This window comes from Dipodomys ordii, unplaced genomic scaffold (assembly GCF_000151885.1).
Source record: "Dipodomys ordii isolate 6190 unplaced genomic scaffold, Dord_2.0 Scaffold6, whole genome shotgun sequence".
Lineage (NCBI taxonomy): Eukaryota > Metazoa > Chordata > Mammalia > Rodentia > Heteromyidae > Dipodomys > Dipodomys ordii.
In genome coordinates this window covers 12773505-12787538 of record NW_012267222.1, presented here as the reverse complement: position 1 = coordinate 12787538, position 14034 = coordinate 12773505, and the positions used below count along the sequence as shown (strand labels likewise).

The window sequence follows — 14034 nt, the reverse complement described above, 5'->3', positions numbered from 1 at the left end:
CTGTGGTCCAGGCCATGAAAGGCCCTCACTGCTGGCCGGTGATTGAGAGTTCTTTGGTGCCACCAGCTAGGGCCAATGAGAGGTGAGTAGAAAGTGATGAGAGAGCAAGAGAAGTAGACATCATCTGCACCCTGCTGGAGAATGGGACAGTGGCATCACATGTACAGTCTGAGGTGATCTCATCTGACTCCAAGCTCCAGAGATCTGCCCCAAGCCTTAACATAGGGACCCCCTCCCAGTCTAGTAAAAGAACAGGAAATGACAGGGTCCTGTAGGAGTTGTCCATGGCCAGAGACAGCTTATCACATGCTGCTCTGGCCTCACTTCTCCAGCCACTGGGGTCTCAGCATCAGAACTAGCCTGGAAGTATAAAAGGCATGGCTGTGGGGACCAGGCTGAGCCTCAGCCACCTGAGCAGGCTTGGTCTTCAGCCCCATTTCCCACCAAACAGGCTGGCAGAACACAGCCATATGAGGTTCTCCAGACACCAGAGACTGTGTGCTGAGAGCCTGGCAGAGGATGCCAGAGTGGGGAGCACTGGGGGCTGTACAGACATGACAAGGTTTTGATAACAGTCTACCTGACGAGTCTGAAAAATCAGGTGAGCATCTCCCTGGCAGGGAATGTGATTTCCTGCTAATGAGTTGTGAGAGACTGGAACAAGTTATCAGAGGGAGGCTGGGCCGGCTTCTTCCCAGGGGAGCCGTCTGCAGATGAAAGCCTGACCCAGCCTCCTCTCCCCAGGAGCTCGGCGAGGAGATTAGGAACTGCCATGGGAAAGAACTCCTGGAGTGAGGTTCCAGCTGGGCCAGGACCTGAAAATAGACCTGCCTCCTGGCCTGGAGCTGTCCCCAGCTGTGTCTCCACTGTCCTGCCTCACAAGGAGTGTGCTAAGTTCCTTCCCCTTCAGCAGCCTCAGACTCTCAGAGGCCAGAGCTAGTAATCCATGTGATGGGACAGGATGATAGGACACCATTCCTGGTGTCCTGCTGAGCTGTTAGCTGTTGTTCTTGGGGTCTGAGGTCATTCCACTTAGTGGAGTGTTTATTTAGATCAGGCTTGTTGCTGTAACAGAAAGCGTAGAGATCGCAGTAGATTGAAACCAAACTCATTTATTTCTTGCTCATCTAAAAGCAAGATGAAGCCAGGTGTTGGTGGCTCATCCCTGTAAGCCTTGCTACTCAGGAGGCTGAGATCTGAGGATCTGAAGCCATCACAAGTCAGGAAAGTCCAAGAGACTCTTACCTCCAATTAACCACCAAAAATGGAGCGATGATTCAAAGTGGTAGAGTGCTAGCCTTGAGCAGAAAAGCTGAGGGACAGTGCTCAGACCCCAAGTTCAAGCCCCACAACCAACAGGAAAAAAAAAAAAGGTAAGATGATGGCAACAGAGGGGGTCTACTGCTCACTGTCACTTGGGTCAGAGATGTCATCATCTTCAGAGTGTGACTCCCAATGTCACTTCAGCCTTGGAGGATCCCTTGGGTGTGCTGTCTGTGATCTGGGCCTCATACCTATAGGCCCCTCCAAGATGCTCAGGGTATGTTTGGCTCCTGTCTGGAAAGAAGCGCCTTGCTTTGGCTTTCCCCCTACGGGGAGAGGATATTTTCTTCCAGTAAGGGCTGGGTGCTAGGATGAGTGTTCTTGCTATTAATGTGTGGTGGTTAATCTCAATTGTCAATGTGAGTGGGTACCTAGGAGGAAGGGTTAGTAAAGGAGGTTAGCAAAAACGACCCCCAACATTGCGTTTCCCGATGTCAAGTCCTAAAACCTGAGATGGTGAAAATTTAATTCTTGAAGATTGAGCTCAGCAATAACGTGTGATTCACATAGAGTGCCCAGCATGGTCTGAGGCCTGAAAAGAAGACACGCGCTGCAACTCCAGACCCTGAAAGGAACCTGGATCCCACACACTGCCCCAGTGCTCTCTGCTGACAAACACTTCCTGCTCCCTGTTGTCTCCACCTCAGAGCTTGAACCCCTCAGCCACACCCACATCCTTCCCACAGGACTCCAGCTTGGCTGGCAGCATTGCCTCCCTTCCCTTCCCTCTACTCTGTGCTCATTCCCCACCAACTTGTCACCTCAGAGGCTTTACACATGCTGTACCCACTGGTTACGAGGTCCTTTTCACAACTCTCCATTTTGCAGATTCTTGCTCTTCCTGACCCAAATCCAAACTAGTCTTTGAGGCTTCCTTCCTCATAGTGTTAAGGCCGCATTTATCAAGAGCTTCTTATGAGCCAGGCGCTCTGGTAAAGGCCTTATGGGAATTTGCCCATTTACTCATCCACCTAGGAGGCATCTCACTTGGTAGGTGAAGAACCTGGGGCTGTGAGAGCTGTAGCACTGTGTGGAGGTCACAGGGCTAGTGAGTGGCAAAGGCCGTTCCAGACCCAGGCTCCTAACACAGCCTTAACCACGTGGAAAGTCCACTCTGTTACCAGCTCCTGCCACCCTCCTTCGCATCATTGCTTTCTTGATCATCTCATCTTTCTGAGAAAACAGCTGTGGTCTCACAGGCAGAATTTAGGCCTAAGCCACCTGGACAGTCTCTCCAACTGTCCCTGTCACCACTATGGCCAAGGGCTAGGTGGTGATTTTCCTCTCACACCCTACATCCTTTGGGAAGCAGACTCAGAAATCATGCAGATTATTGCCAGCCATAATCTCCGCCCTGCTTGCCTGTCAGTTTTTGAAAGTTACCCTGAAACCATTTGGAAATGATCTGAGAGACGTAGCCGGCCTTCTCCATGCGTGATTAAGTACAATAGCTTTTTAATGACTTGAGCTGTGCCTTCCATGGATTGACAAAACCGGGTTACCATGTATTTCTACAAGCTGTGCTGCTGAATCAGACACTTTTAGTTTCCTGTCATCCTGCGAGAGCAAACCTTGGCTGAGAGTGGCAGACGCTTGAGGCTTTAATTGTTGAGTTTCATGAGGGTGACTCCTCTAGCTTCCCAGAACCACACTGGCCTGGGCAGCCTTGAAGCGCTCTGGGTGGAAATTACGCTGTGTGTTTTCTCTGAAGCAGAGTTGCCTTCTGGGCCTCTGAATATTAGCTTTGTCTGTGAGTTGCCGTAGTCCCAAGGCCTAACTACATAGGCAGCTTACACTCAGAAATCTACTCTGGCTGCCTCAGACCAGGGCTTGAGTTGGCTAAGTGGGTGGGCGCAGGCCAGTGGGAAGGAGTCCATCCTGCATAGACCCTTCACCTTTCTGTTTGACCCTTTGTAAGGAATACCTCCAAGGCCTTCTCACTGGTTCATTTTGATAGATGCAAACTCAACTGTTGGCTCAGAGAGGTTAAATCACCTGGTTATGGTCACCTAGCCACTAAGCCCTAGGCCAGGTCTGAATTTTTTGTTTGTTTCTTTACTAGAAGCCTAGGGACTTTTCCTACCACTACTACAGCCTCTAAAACCCCAAAGGCCGCTCCCAGGCACCCCAGAAGTACACACATATTTAGAGAAGAGCAGAGAGCACTATACCACTGAGGAGTAGCTGCTTCAGTGGTGGATGGTACTCCATTCCCAGGGGAGAGTAAGGCTCCCAGGGTGCAGTGTATGGCTACAGGCCACACAGCAAACCAGAGGCCAAGAGGGATTGGATTCTGGGTCCCCTAGACTCCAAAGTAGCTCCCCAACCCATGTGTGGGTAGGAAATGAGCTGTCCTAAGCAAGTAGGATGACTTCCATCAGATTCTAAAGGGCCTCTGAGCCAAGAAAGGGAAGGGCCAGGTCTGTAGAGGAGCCTGGCTGCTCCCTTCCCCTCTGTAGGTGGGTCTGTGGCCGAGGGAGGACCCTGGCTCAGCTGCTGGTCACAGTAGGCACCGTCTCAGTCCTCTCCAGATTGAACATACACTTGACTTAGAATCTCTGTTCCACTCCTCCTCCGCCCCCTGCAAGTTCCTTAATAATTGCAGGGTTAATAATAGCGTGAAACCTCTGCCTCTGGGGCTGCCTGTCAGAGGATCAGACCCCACCTTGTGATAAGCCTGTGGAGCCTGGAACTGAGAAGCTATGTCACTGGAAGGACCAGAGCAAGATTTTGTGCAGAAAGCAGGACCAGGCTGGTCCCTGTGTTATGGTGAGTGAGAGGCCTACAGAAGGTCCTCCTCCTCCAGAGAGAAGTGGCCAGCTCCTCATGCCCAGGTAGGGCCTCCATGGAGGGGGCATTGCAGCCCTGGGTGGGAGGCAGAGCAGGCCCTGGCCAGGTGACCCAGGCCTCTCAGCCAGTTCTATCCTAACAGTTGCACAGTGAGTAAGAGCAGATGGCCTGGGTCAGGGCCTGGCTCCTGTTCCTCAGCCTGGGACCTTTACCCCACTCTAAGGCTCAGCTTCCTGTTCTGTCAAAAGGGGGAGTAATTATACCCTCCTGTTGGGAAGTACCTGTAGGGAGTGCCTGTCCCCAGGGTGGCACGGCACTGCTTCCACAGCCCGACCACTGCTGCCAGTGGAGGCCAGAGGCCAGCTAGGGGCAGCGGCTACGGTGTCAGCAAGTACTAGATCCAAACTTAGATCTCTGTGTCTCAGCGTCTCCATTCCCTGCAGCTCAGCATGCAAGCAGCTAGGAGGACCCTCCATAGAGGCTCAGCTGCATCCCAGGCACTCCCACCTCTGTGAGTTCCTAAGGGTGAATAGGGCCTCTCTGCTTGCCCTCCCAGTGCCCATCAATCATCTGGTTATCAGTGCTACACATCTGTGCCTCTTGGCTCTGACCCATGCACTGAGAGAAAATTTGGGATAGATGCTTGTCATGATCAGGGCACAGCTCTGTGTGGCTACAATGTATGCCCAGCATGGCTTTGTAACTCTCTCTGGACCTGGGACCCCACATCAGCAGCAGCAGCAGAGTGAAGCGGAAGCTAACATCTCCCAGATACACAGTCTACCTGGTCCCCTCATCCCTGGATGGATAACTGACTCAGCTGCAGGAAATCTCCAGCAGCTTTGAGGAGGTGCTCCTGCCCCCCTTTACCTCGTGACAAGCTCACCAAGCCAAGATGGAAATCACTGTCTGGGGTCCTCCCAGAGTCTCTGGCCTGGCTGCTTTCTACGTGACATCCAGTCAGATCCCAGTCCCCGCCCCTCACCACTGCTTCCCTTCCTCTTTCTTGCTGCTTCTGAGGCCCTCTGCCTAAGACCAAGTCAAGACTTCCCTACCTCTGACTTTTCTATGCTACCATACTTCATGGTCTTTCTTCTGTGCACCCTTCCAGCCTCTGGAAGATTGAATGGTTGAGTGAATGCAGCCTCTCCCAAACCAAGGTTCCTTGCTTGGACTCCATCACAGCACAGACATTCCATTTGGTAATGAGAGGTGGCCTGCAGAAGGGTCTCATTGCCACCGGGAAGTCTCCCAATCTGTGAGGTGGGTGAAGTGGGCCACTCCTCATTGTGCTCCAATGTCAGACAGGGTGGCATTCAAAAAGTCCAATTGAAGACTCAGTCGTGTAATCTCAACAACTTGAGAAATTGAGTAAAAATCAGGTGGATTGTAGTTCAAAGCCAGCGTGGGCACAAAGTTAGTAAGCCTTCATCTCAACTAATCGCTGGGCATGCTGGCATGTACCTACCATCCTAGCTACATGGGAGGCATAAATAGGAGGATTGGAATTAAGTCTGGCTGGACTAAAACATGAGACCTGAAAAACAATTAAATCAAAACGGCTGGGATGTGGCTGAAGTGGTAGAAGCCTGCCTACCAGGCACAAAGCCCTGAGTTCAACCCTACGCTGCCACAGAAATAGATTTGTGGTGGATGGTTTTGAGGTGTCTTGAGCAAGTGACCTAATTTCATGAAGCCTGGCTCTTCATCTATGAAAGAGGAACAATAATGGAGTTGTCACAAGGTGTAAAATAGACGTGTGTGCGACTCCATGGTGCCTGGAGAAGTAGGTGTTTAGTTGGTGCCAACATCTAATGAGGTCAGTTGGTTGTTGACATCTAGCAATATTCCACATTCCACAGCCAAACCTCAAACACAGCAATACCCTGTCTCGACAACAATCACAATCACAAGTACTTGTGAAGAAGAAAGCATCTAGTCTGGGAGAACACCTTTATGGCAGAAGTAGCATTTCATCTAGACTTTGGGTCACACATAGGACATTTTGCTTAGAGGAAGTCACTCCAAGCAGAAGTCATGGCTTGGGATAAGGGTTAGAAGCTCAGGAGAGTGGGCTACATGGAATCAATTAGTGGGCTAGGGAGAATGTGAAGCACGTAGACTGTTAAGGAGTGATGTTCAAGCATTGTAGTGGTCAGCCATTTTCTTCAAGATGCTGTGTAATGAACCCACCATGAGTGGCAGACAAAGAATGTTTGCTGTAGCTTCATAGAGGGAGAACTTTGGCTTAATTAGCTTGTGTTCAGCCTCATCCAAGTCTTCCCTATTATCTCTTGTTCTTGCTGGACCAGTGGCACTTTGAAACTTTTGGAGGTGACAGGTGGGCCAGGGCAGACACATCTGTGCTAGCATGTTTCAGCCCTTTGCCCAAATCATGCCCACAAATCCCACGATAGGTACCTCCAGGCATCAAAGCAGAGCAGAGCCATGAAGCCAACACAAGGGCAGGGATAAGCCCAGAGCTGCTAGGATAAGAATGTTCACCCTTCCCAAGGCAGCAGATGCGGAGGAAAAAGAGCTACCCAACAGTCACTAAAGTTATGCAGGTGGAGGCAAGAAGGGGGAAGGGCCTCTGGGTCTCAGGAGCTGCCTCTCAGCTGCTGGGCTGTATGCCTGCTGGGAAGAGCTGACAGGAGCTCCCATGTCTGCTCTTCTTCCTGCCAAAGCAGGGCTGTTAAAATACCAGCAGGCCTCGCCCAACCCAGTCCTGCCTGCCTGGAAGCATCACTTTCTGCCTGCCTGGCATGGAGGCACTACCATCTTCCCCTTGTGGGCCAAGAATCTGCCAGGGCTCCTAACGAAGCTTGGGTGCAGCTCTCTTCTGGGCAGGACTGTGGTGCACACAGTGCATTGGGCACAGGCTGGGTGCTGGTGTGCCTTACTTTCTTGTATTGAGTGTTTGCTGGGTCTTTGGAGGAGTCCCTGTGTTCCTCTGAGCATATCACTACACACTCTCAAAAGGGAGTTCTTGTCCTATTTTACTGAGGCCTAGAGAGGTAGCGTTAGTTATCCAGATCACACAGCTAGGAAAGGACAAGGCTAAGGGTTGAGCCAGGGTCTGTCTGGCTCCAAAGCTCTTTGCTCTCCCACAGCTGCCTCACTGGCACTGCAAGAGCGGCAAGGTCACATGGTCTGGACACTGGCCGCCTCTGGCCCTCTGTGACTTTGGAGCCCATGGCATTTGGTCCAGCTTCTACACCTGCCCTTTCTGTCTCTCAACAATATTTGGAAACAAAAGCAGTTCAGAGCCTTTTTTTTTACAGCCCTGTCAAGAGTCTCAACACAGGTTTCCAGGTCAGATAGCACCCTCAGCTCTTGTTTAAAAATTAACAAATCAAGCATCAACATTTTGCAAATGCTGAGCATTTCCAGCAGGCTGCTCCATGAGCTGGGTCTGGCCCCGCATCCCAGTGACCCTCATCCAGCAGTCAGCCATGGCATACAGCCTCCAGCCAACTATGCAACAAAATGTACGTGCATCTGTTTGTAAAGGATGAGGGCCGTTAGCTCCAGCGACTCTGACGTCTATGGCTGCCCATTCTGTTTCTCAGAGGAGATTTCCATGACAGCAGGCCTCTAGTCTGTGTGTGTCTGCTCCAGTGCCCAGAGGCCTTGGGAAGGAAGTGTTTGCACACCTCCCAGAAAGTCCTTCCAAGACTTCCACTATCCAGTCAGCCCCTTCTGGTGCCCACCTTCATAGTGCCTGGCCTGGGCATAGAGCTGGACCACTGGAAGAGTGAGACCCACCCCTGTCCCCAGAACTCACAGGCAAATGAAGGCACAGCTGTATGGCAGAGGTGAGGCACTGCAGAGCATGGGCATTGGAGGATGAGTGGCCAGGCTTGCCTGGCAGCTCAGGAATGTCTTGGAAGAGTGCTCACCACTGAGCAGAAGCCAAAAAGAAGAGAGGTGTTTGCCAAGCCATGTCGATCATTTGTACTGCTGTAAAAGACTGCCCAAGTCTGAGCAATTCCTAGTGAGCAGAATTGATTTGCTCAACAATTCTGGAGGTTTGGAAGTTCTGGGCTGAGGCTGCATCTGGCCAGGGTTGCCTTGGTATGTCATCCCAGGGTGGAAGGCGGACGGGAAATAGAAGGCAAGTGCTAGAGTGGGAGCTCTGAGCCATGGCAGAAAGCCTCCCAGGCAAGAGGGATTATGTCACCAGGCACCCCCCAGAAAACATGGGTGCTGGCTGCTCGTGTGCTGTGGGCAGAGCATCACTCAACGAGAGCAAGAGCGGTGCATCTTGCAGAGGTCTAAGGCCTGGTTCACAAGGCTACACACTGTTCCCTGGGGACCAGAGTAAAATGAGGGCTTTTTTTTTTTTTTGCAGGAATGGAAGGACAGACAGTATTTGGGTTTTGAACTCACTGCCTTGTGCTTACTAGGCTCTATCAGATAGCCAGATGAGTTTTAAATGTGAGTTTTAAAAAAATGATGTGATCATCTTTTACTAATCCACCTCTAGTGAGAACATTCTGTTCAATTCCAGGAATAGTTCCTAAAAAATGTCTTTTTCTAAGACCAGACACAGTGGCCTACTCCTATAACCCTAACTACTTGGGAGGCAGAGATTCAGAGCATTGTGGTTCGAGGACAGACTGGGAGAAAAGTTACCAAGACCCCATCTTAAAAAAAAAAATCTGTGTTTGATGGAGCACATCTATGATCCCGGCTAGTCAGGAGGCACAGGTAGGAGGATTGTTGCCTGTGGCCTCCCATTGTGTTCTGGCAGACTGTTTTGGGCTCCCTCACAGTGTGGTGGCTGGTCAGCCCAACAGGTATAAAGGGGAAGCTGCCTGTTTCTTCAGGTCTGCACCTGGAAACAAGCACCTTCTTCCTCTGCTTTATTTTGTTGGTCCAGGGAGACACCACGGGAGGACAACCAAGGTTGCAGGAAGAGCCCCGTTGCTGTCAGGTGAGAGGCGCCATGGTGGCCATCTTTGAAAAAAGACAGCTGCCACACAGCCTCCATGGTTTCTTTGGAGGCTGAGAAAAACATTCGTGTTTTTCTTTATAGTTAAGTCTCTGTGGATGATATCATTAAATTAAACGCAGCCATTAGTGTTGACTCTGGGGATGCTATGATAATAGGCTATGCCTTGGGTGGTTTTTTTTTTTCCTAAATGTTCCTCCCAAAGCTGGAATTGCCTTGCCTGACCCATTTCTCTCTGCTAATAAAACATCCCATAAAACCTCATTGTCATTAACAGGACAGAGTCCAGAGAGGATACAAACCACAACATAGACGGGCAGGTGGCTTCTGAGGAGGCAGTCCTGGGAGGAGGTCTTGGGAGACGAAACAACCTCCCAATAGGAAGTCCCTGAAAGGCTGTGATTTCGGCATGCTTGATCATCCCAGCTAGGCCGCCACAGCTGAGAGAGATCTCTGTCCATTGTCACTGGCTCCTGGAGTGGACTTAACCTAGCCCTGGACATGGTCACCACTGATGCTTGCTCAGGGGACCAAGTTTGTTCAGCCTGACAAATTCCCACCCAGGTGGTATGTAAGTGCTGGGAATGTGAGTGGGCAACAGCCCCCAGACCTGCCCATTCTCCCCAAGGCAGGGGCTTCCTTCCCAGCACATTGGGGCCCCATCTGGGAAGCGCTGCAGTGTTGCAGGTGTAGCAGTTGTGAGAACAGATGCAGTCAGGTGAGCAGACCCTGTGCCTTGCCCCTGGTCCTACAGGTCAAGAGAAAAATAGGACAGGACATCAAGGGGTGCCATTTCAGCAGAAGAACCCTCAGCCATCAGGCCCAGGCTTGGGAGGCTCAGTTGTACACCTGGTGTGAGGGACAGATGCTGAGGGGATGGGGCCGGATCACAGGCCCTGAGTATGGATGGACCGACTGCAAGTTAGATGGGAAGGACTTGAGTTACAGAGTGCAGTGGCTGGTATGGCTTGCATCTTTATGGAATTCCTCTGGCCACAGGAGAAAATTGGACAGGGTAGAGGAGGAGGTAGAAGCCCTGGGGATGATTAGGAGGCGCTTAGGATTGATTTGTTGCAGGACTGGTAAGGCCTGAGAAACATTGTAGGGGCACATTGTAGGGGCATGGCCCTTGGGAGAAGCAGTAGGCAGCAGGATGGGGCTGGGAGTGTTTGGAAGTAGAGCAGGATTGCTCACAGACATTAAAAGGAGAGATGCCTACAGCCTTCCAGTAGAGGGGGCGAATGGATGTGGGCAGGGAGTTGGATGTGTCTATTTGGGGGCTGGGAACAAAGTCTTGGCTGGAAATTTAAACCTAGGAGTTGTTTCATGTTCTGGAATCACTGAGGTGGAGGGAGACTGCAGAGAAGAAACAAGACTAAGAGGGAGACTCACCCAGTGCTTAGATGTGGGCAGATGAGAGGGACCAGCAAAGGATGCTGGGAACAGCAGTCACAGAGCTAGGTGCAAGAGGCAAGGTGCACTGAAGTCCAGGCCAGTGGAGGAAGGCCAGCACCAGAGCTGGAAGGCCAGGCCAGTGGAGACCCAGCACCAGGCCTGGGGCATAGGAGCAGACTGCAGCAGCCTCCTTTGTTCCTTGGGCAGTCAGCAGCTGTTTCCTGAGTACAAGGTTGTCTCTGATCCAGACCATAATCCCTGCTGTTGTGGACAGGAAAAGGACACAAACAACTCTTTCAAAAAGGGGCAGTACCTGTGCTGGAGGCCAAGGGACACAGTGGTTGCCCAGAGGTTTCTCAGGAGGCCTGGCTGGCTGGAGAGGAGGGTCATTCACACACAGCAGACACTAATGGGATCCCAAAGACCTTGTGGAAGGACTGTCCAGAGCACAGGGGGCCAGTGATCTGGTGTGTCAAGTACCTGTCCATTCCAATTAGGGACAGATGTGTCAGCTGTGTGGATAGCAAGCATGTCAGGGTCAGGGCATGGTTCCCTGGTGCTTCGCCCACAGCTTTCCACCTTACCTGACAGAAGAAAACATTGATGGTTAGAGAAGATGTATTGCTAGGATTGTAACCCAGCATTGAGTTCTAGCCTACAGGAATTCTTCACTGCCTCTTGCTTCCTTCACAATGGGGTGTCCTTTGTGAAACGAAGAATTCAGAGCTAGTGAGGGCTCAACTGGAGCCCACCTCAGCTCCAGTCCCAGTGGAGGGTTGAGGGTGCCTTTTTGAGGCCTGTAGGTCTTTCACGTGCAAGTCCTTGGCCTGTTTACTGTAGGGCATGTGTTTTTCCATGGGGAACTGCCAGGCCACACATAGGGTGGATTGGGGATAGAGCCTTCCTACCCAGCCTGGCCTCTGGGTAACCCCTAGCCTGAATGAAAGGCTCTCCAGTGAGTGCCTTGGTGGACAGCAGCCAACCCAGAGAAGGAGCCCAGAGCAGGGCCAGGACTTTGCCAACAAACCTCAGCCAGCTGCTTCTCAGCTGTCCATATCGGGTGTCCTCAGAGATGTTACAGGGCAGAGCTGGTCACGAGAAGCCCTGTTGCCTCCTGGCCTGGCCCAGGGGTCAGAGGGTCTGTAAGGTGAACCCACAGGTGGCCCAGGAAAAGGTCTCCAAAATCAGATACTATGGCCACTCTGCTGGCCTTAGCAGGCCTGGAGAACCACTGGGGCAGGCATAGCAGGGCAAGCAGTCAGACTGGAGAGTATTTGCAGAGCGTTGAGAAGCCACATGCTCAATGGGGAGCTCATCACCTTGCCTAGTGCTGGGACAGGTCCCCTTGCATCTCAGCCCTTTGGGCATCATCTGAGATGTGGAGTAGCAGGATCCCTCTGGACCCTTAAAACATCAGGTTTGCAGGTTGCTGGCCTAGCTGCAGTGCAAGAGCATGGGCACCAGCCTGTGCTGGCTTTAGCCTCTCTCCATGCATCTGTTACCCATCACGGTTCCCTGGCCTTAGCACCTCCAGCCTGACACCTAGAGGGAGGCAGCTGGGACAAGAAAGACTATCTGGCCTGGCTTGTGTCTCCTAATGGACTGGAAGTGTGGAAGGGGCTGGCATTCTAGAAATTCACCTCAGCCCTAATTTCTAAGCCAGTGCATGGCTGCACCCTCACCTGCACAGCCAACCCTCTCTTCTGGTAATGCTGTTTAATCTTAAGCCGTATCTTCCTCCCTCTCCCTTCTCCCTCCTCCTCCCCCTCTCCCTTTCCCTCTCCCTGACTCCTTGTCAGACCCTGCCTGGCCATGGCTAGGTTTCAGCATTCTCTGTCTGCAGCAGCAACACAAGTGAGCAATTAGACCAGTATTGGCTGAGGGGCCCAGATTGAACTCTGAATGCATGGTGGGGTGGAGGGGGCCCCTCAGCAGCTCCAGTCCTGTATGGGAGGATGGGGCCTGTGACTCAGTACCACCCCCAAGGAGGATACTGTGGGGCAGTAACTCTTCTGAAGGCAACACAGTGGGGTCTCAGCATCTCCATCAGTGGATTCAACAAACCAGAGATGAAAAACACAGGAAAATAAATTCTCTGTGCTGAACATTCCCTGACAATGTATTTCTTGTCATTGTTCCCTGAACAGTGTAACAGCTGCTTATACAGCTTTCACCTTGTACTAGCTATTGTAAGTGATCTGAGATGAGGTCAAGTGTAGGGGAAAATGTGCGGAGGTCATATGCAAATATGCTTAAGTTAAACATATAAAGTAGGGATCCCCAAAAGATACAATTGACTACTATATTCTGGTCCCTACGGAGGTGGTTGCTTTCTGTAATAATTAGTTTTAAGGTGTTCTTGAGAAATAGACAGCCACCTCTTTCAAGAAGCCCCCCAGATGGCTCTAGGCTTATCCTTCTTCCTCCCCACTCCTTTAGTCTTCTCGACTGCAGGCTCTCTGTACCACACAAGGTCTTATTCTCATAGTATGGACTGTTAGAAAACAGTCTTTGCAATTAGCACCCAGGGCCAGGTTCTAAAGTTCAATAACAGGGACGGGAGTATGGCTCCTTTATACACTCAAGTTGTGTTGATTTGTGCATTAGTTGGATTTCTTCCCAAATTTTTCCTTTTTAATGGAAATAAATAATGTAAGAACCCAGGCACTGGTGGCTTACATCTGTAATACATGCTACTCTGGAGGCTCAGGAAGGTCAAAGAAGGGACTCGCCTAGTGCTGTCTCCTTCCCTGCTTTTGCAGAGAGGAAGCAGCCACCAGGAAGACGTGAGATCTTCACGCATTTGCTTGTGGCATTGGAGTCCCCTTGGATCATGCCTTGGAGCCTGCCTGTATCTGGGGTCCCTGGAGAACAGGGATGGGAAGGATAATAATGATACCAAGCCACACTTTAATCCTCTTTGCCTGCAGGTGGCCTCAGTGGGGCAACAATCATTGATTCTCTGGACACTCTGTATCTCATGGAGCTGATGGAGGAGTTCCAGGAAGCCAAGACCTGGGTAGAAGAAAGCTTCCACCTGAATGTGGTGAGTTGGAGACCCTCAGGGTATTAAAACTTGTCAGCAGCCAACTCCCCAAGAGATCTTTGAAACCCAAGATACCAAGGCTGCACAGCAGGACAGTCCCAGAACCAGGGCTGCATGAAGCCTCCTCCCTCCCCCCAGCCTGAAGTCCTCCCATGAGGAGAAAGACTCTCCCTTTCATTCCTGCCCTTTCATTCACCATTGCTCATCTAGGGCAGATCACTTACACCCAGGACAGCTCTTCTGATGCTGCATCTGTCGCAAAGCAACAGCCACAGCAGTGAGGGCAGAGAATGGCTGTCTGGAGGAAGAAGTGGCTCATCTCTCCACCCATGTCAGCTCTGCGTGTCCCCTGCTTGTCTCTCTTGAGACAATGTGGTGGGCCCAGGACCAAGCTCAGGACCTCTTGGTTGCCATTCTTGCAGGCATCCTTGGTGAGGGTTAAAGGCCAAGGGCCTTGCTGAGGGGATGCTCAAGTGTCTGGATGGAACAAAAGACTTGAGACCCACTCCATAGCTCTCACAGT

At 51.4% G+C, this 14034-nt stretch overlaps 1 protein-coding gene across 1 annotated transcript in view; it reads left to right on the top strand.

The window, feature by feature from the left end:
* Man1c1 (mannosidase, alpha, class 1C, member 1) overlaps window positions 1–14034 on the top strand; it is a 125533-nt gene that overhangs the window by 84025 nt on the left and 27474 nt on the right. Inside the window, exon 3 of the mRNA XM_013035740.1 lies at window positions 13396–13511. Within this exon, the coding sequence (XP_012891194.1) occupies window positions 13396–13511 (116 nt within the window). The remainder of the gene's footprint in view (window positions 1–13395; window positions 13512–14034) is intronic.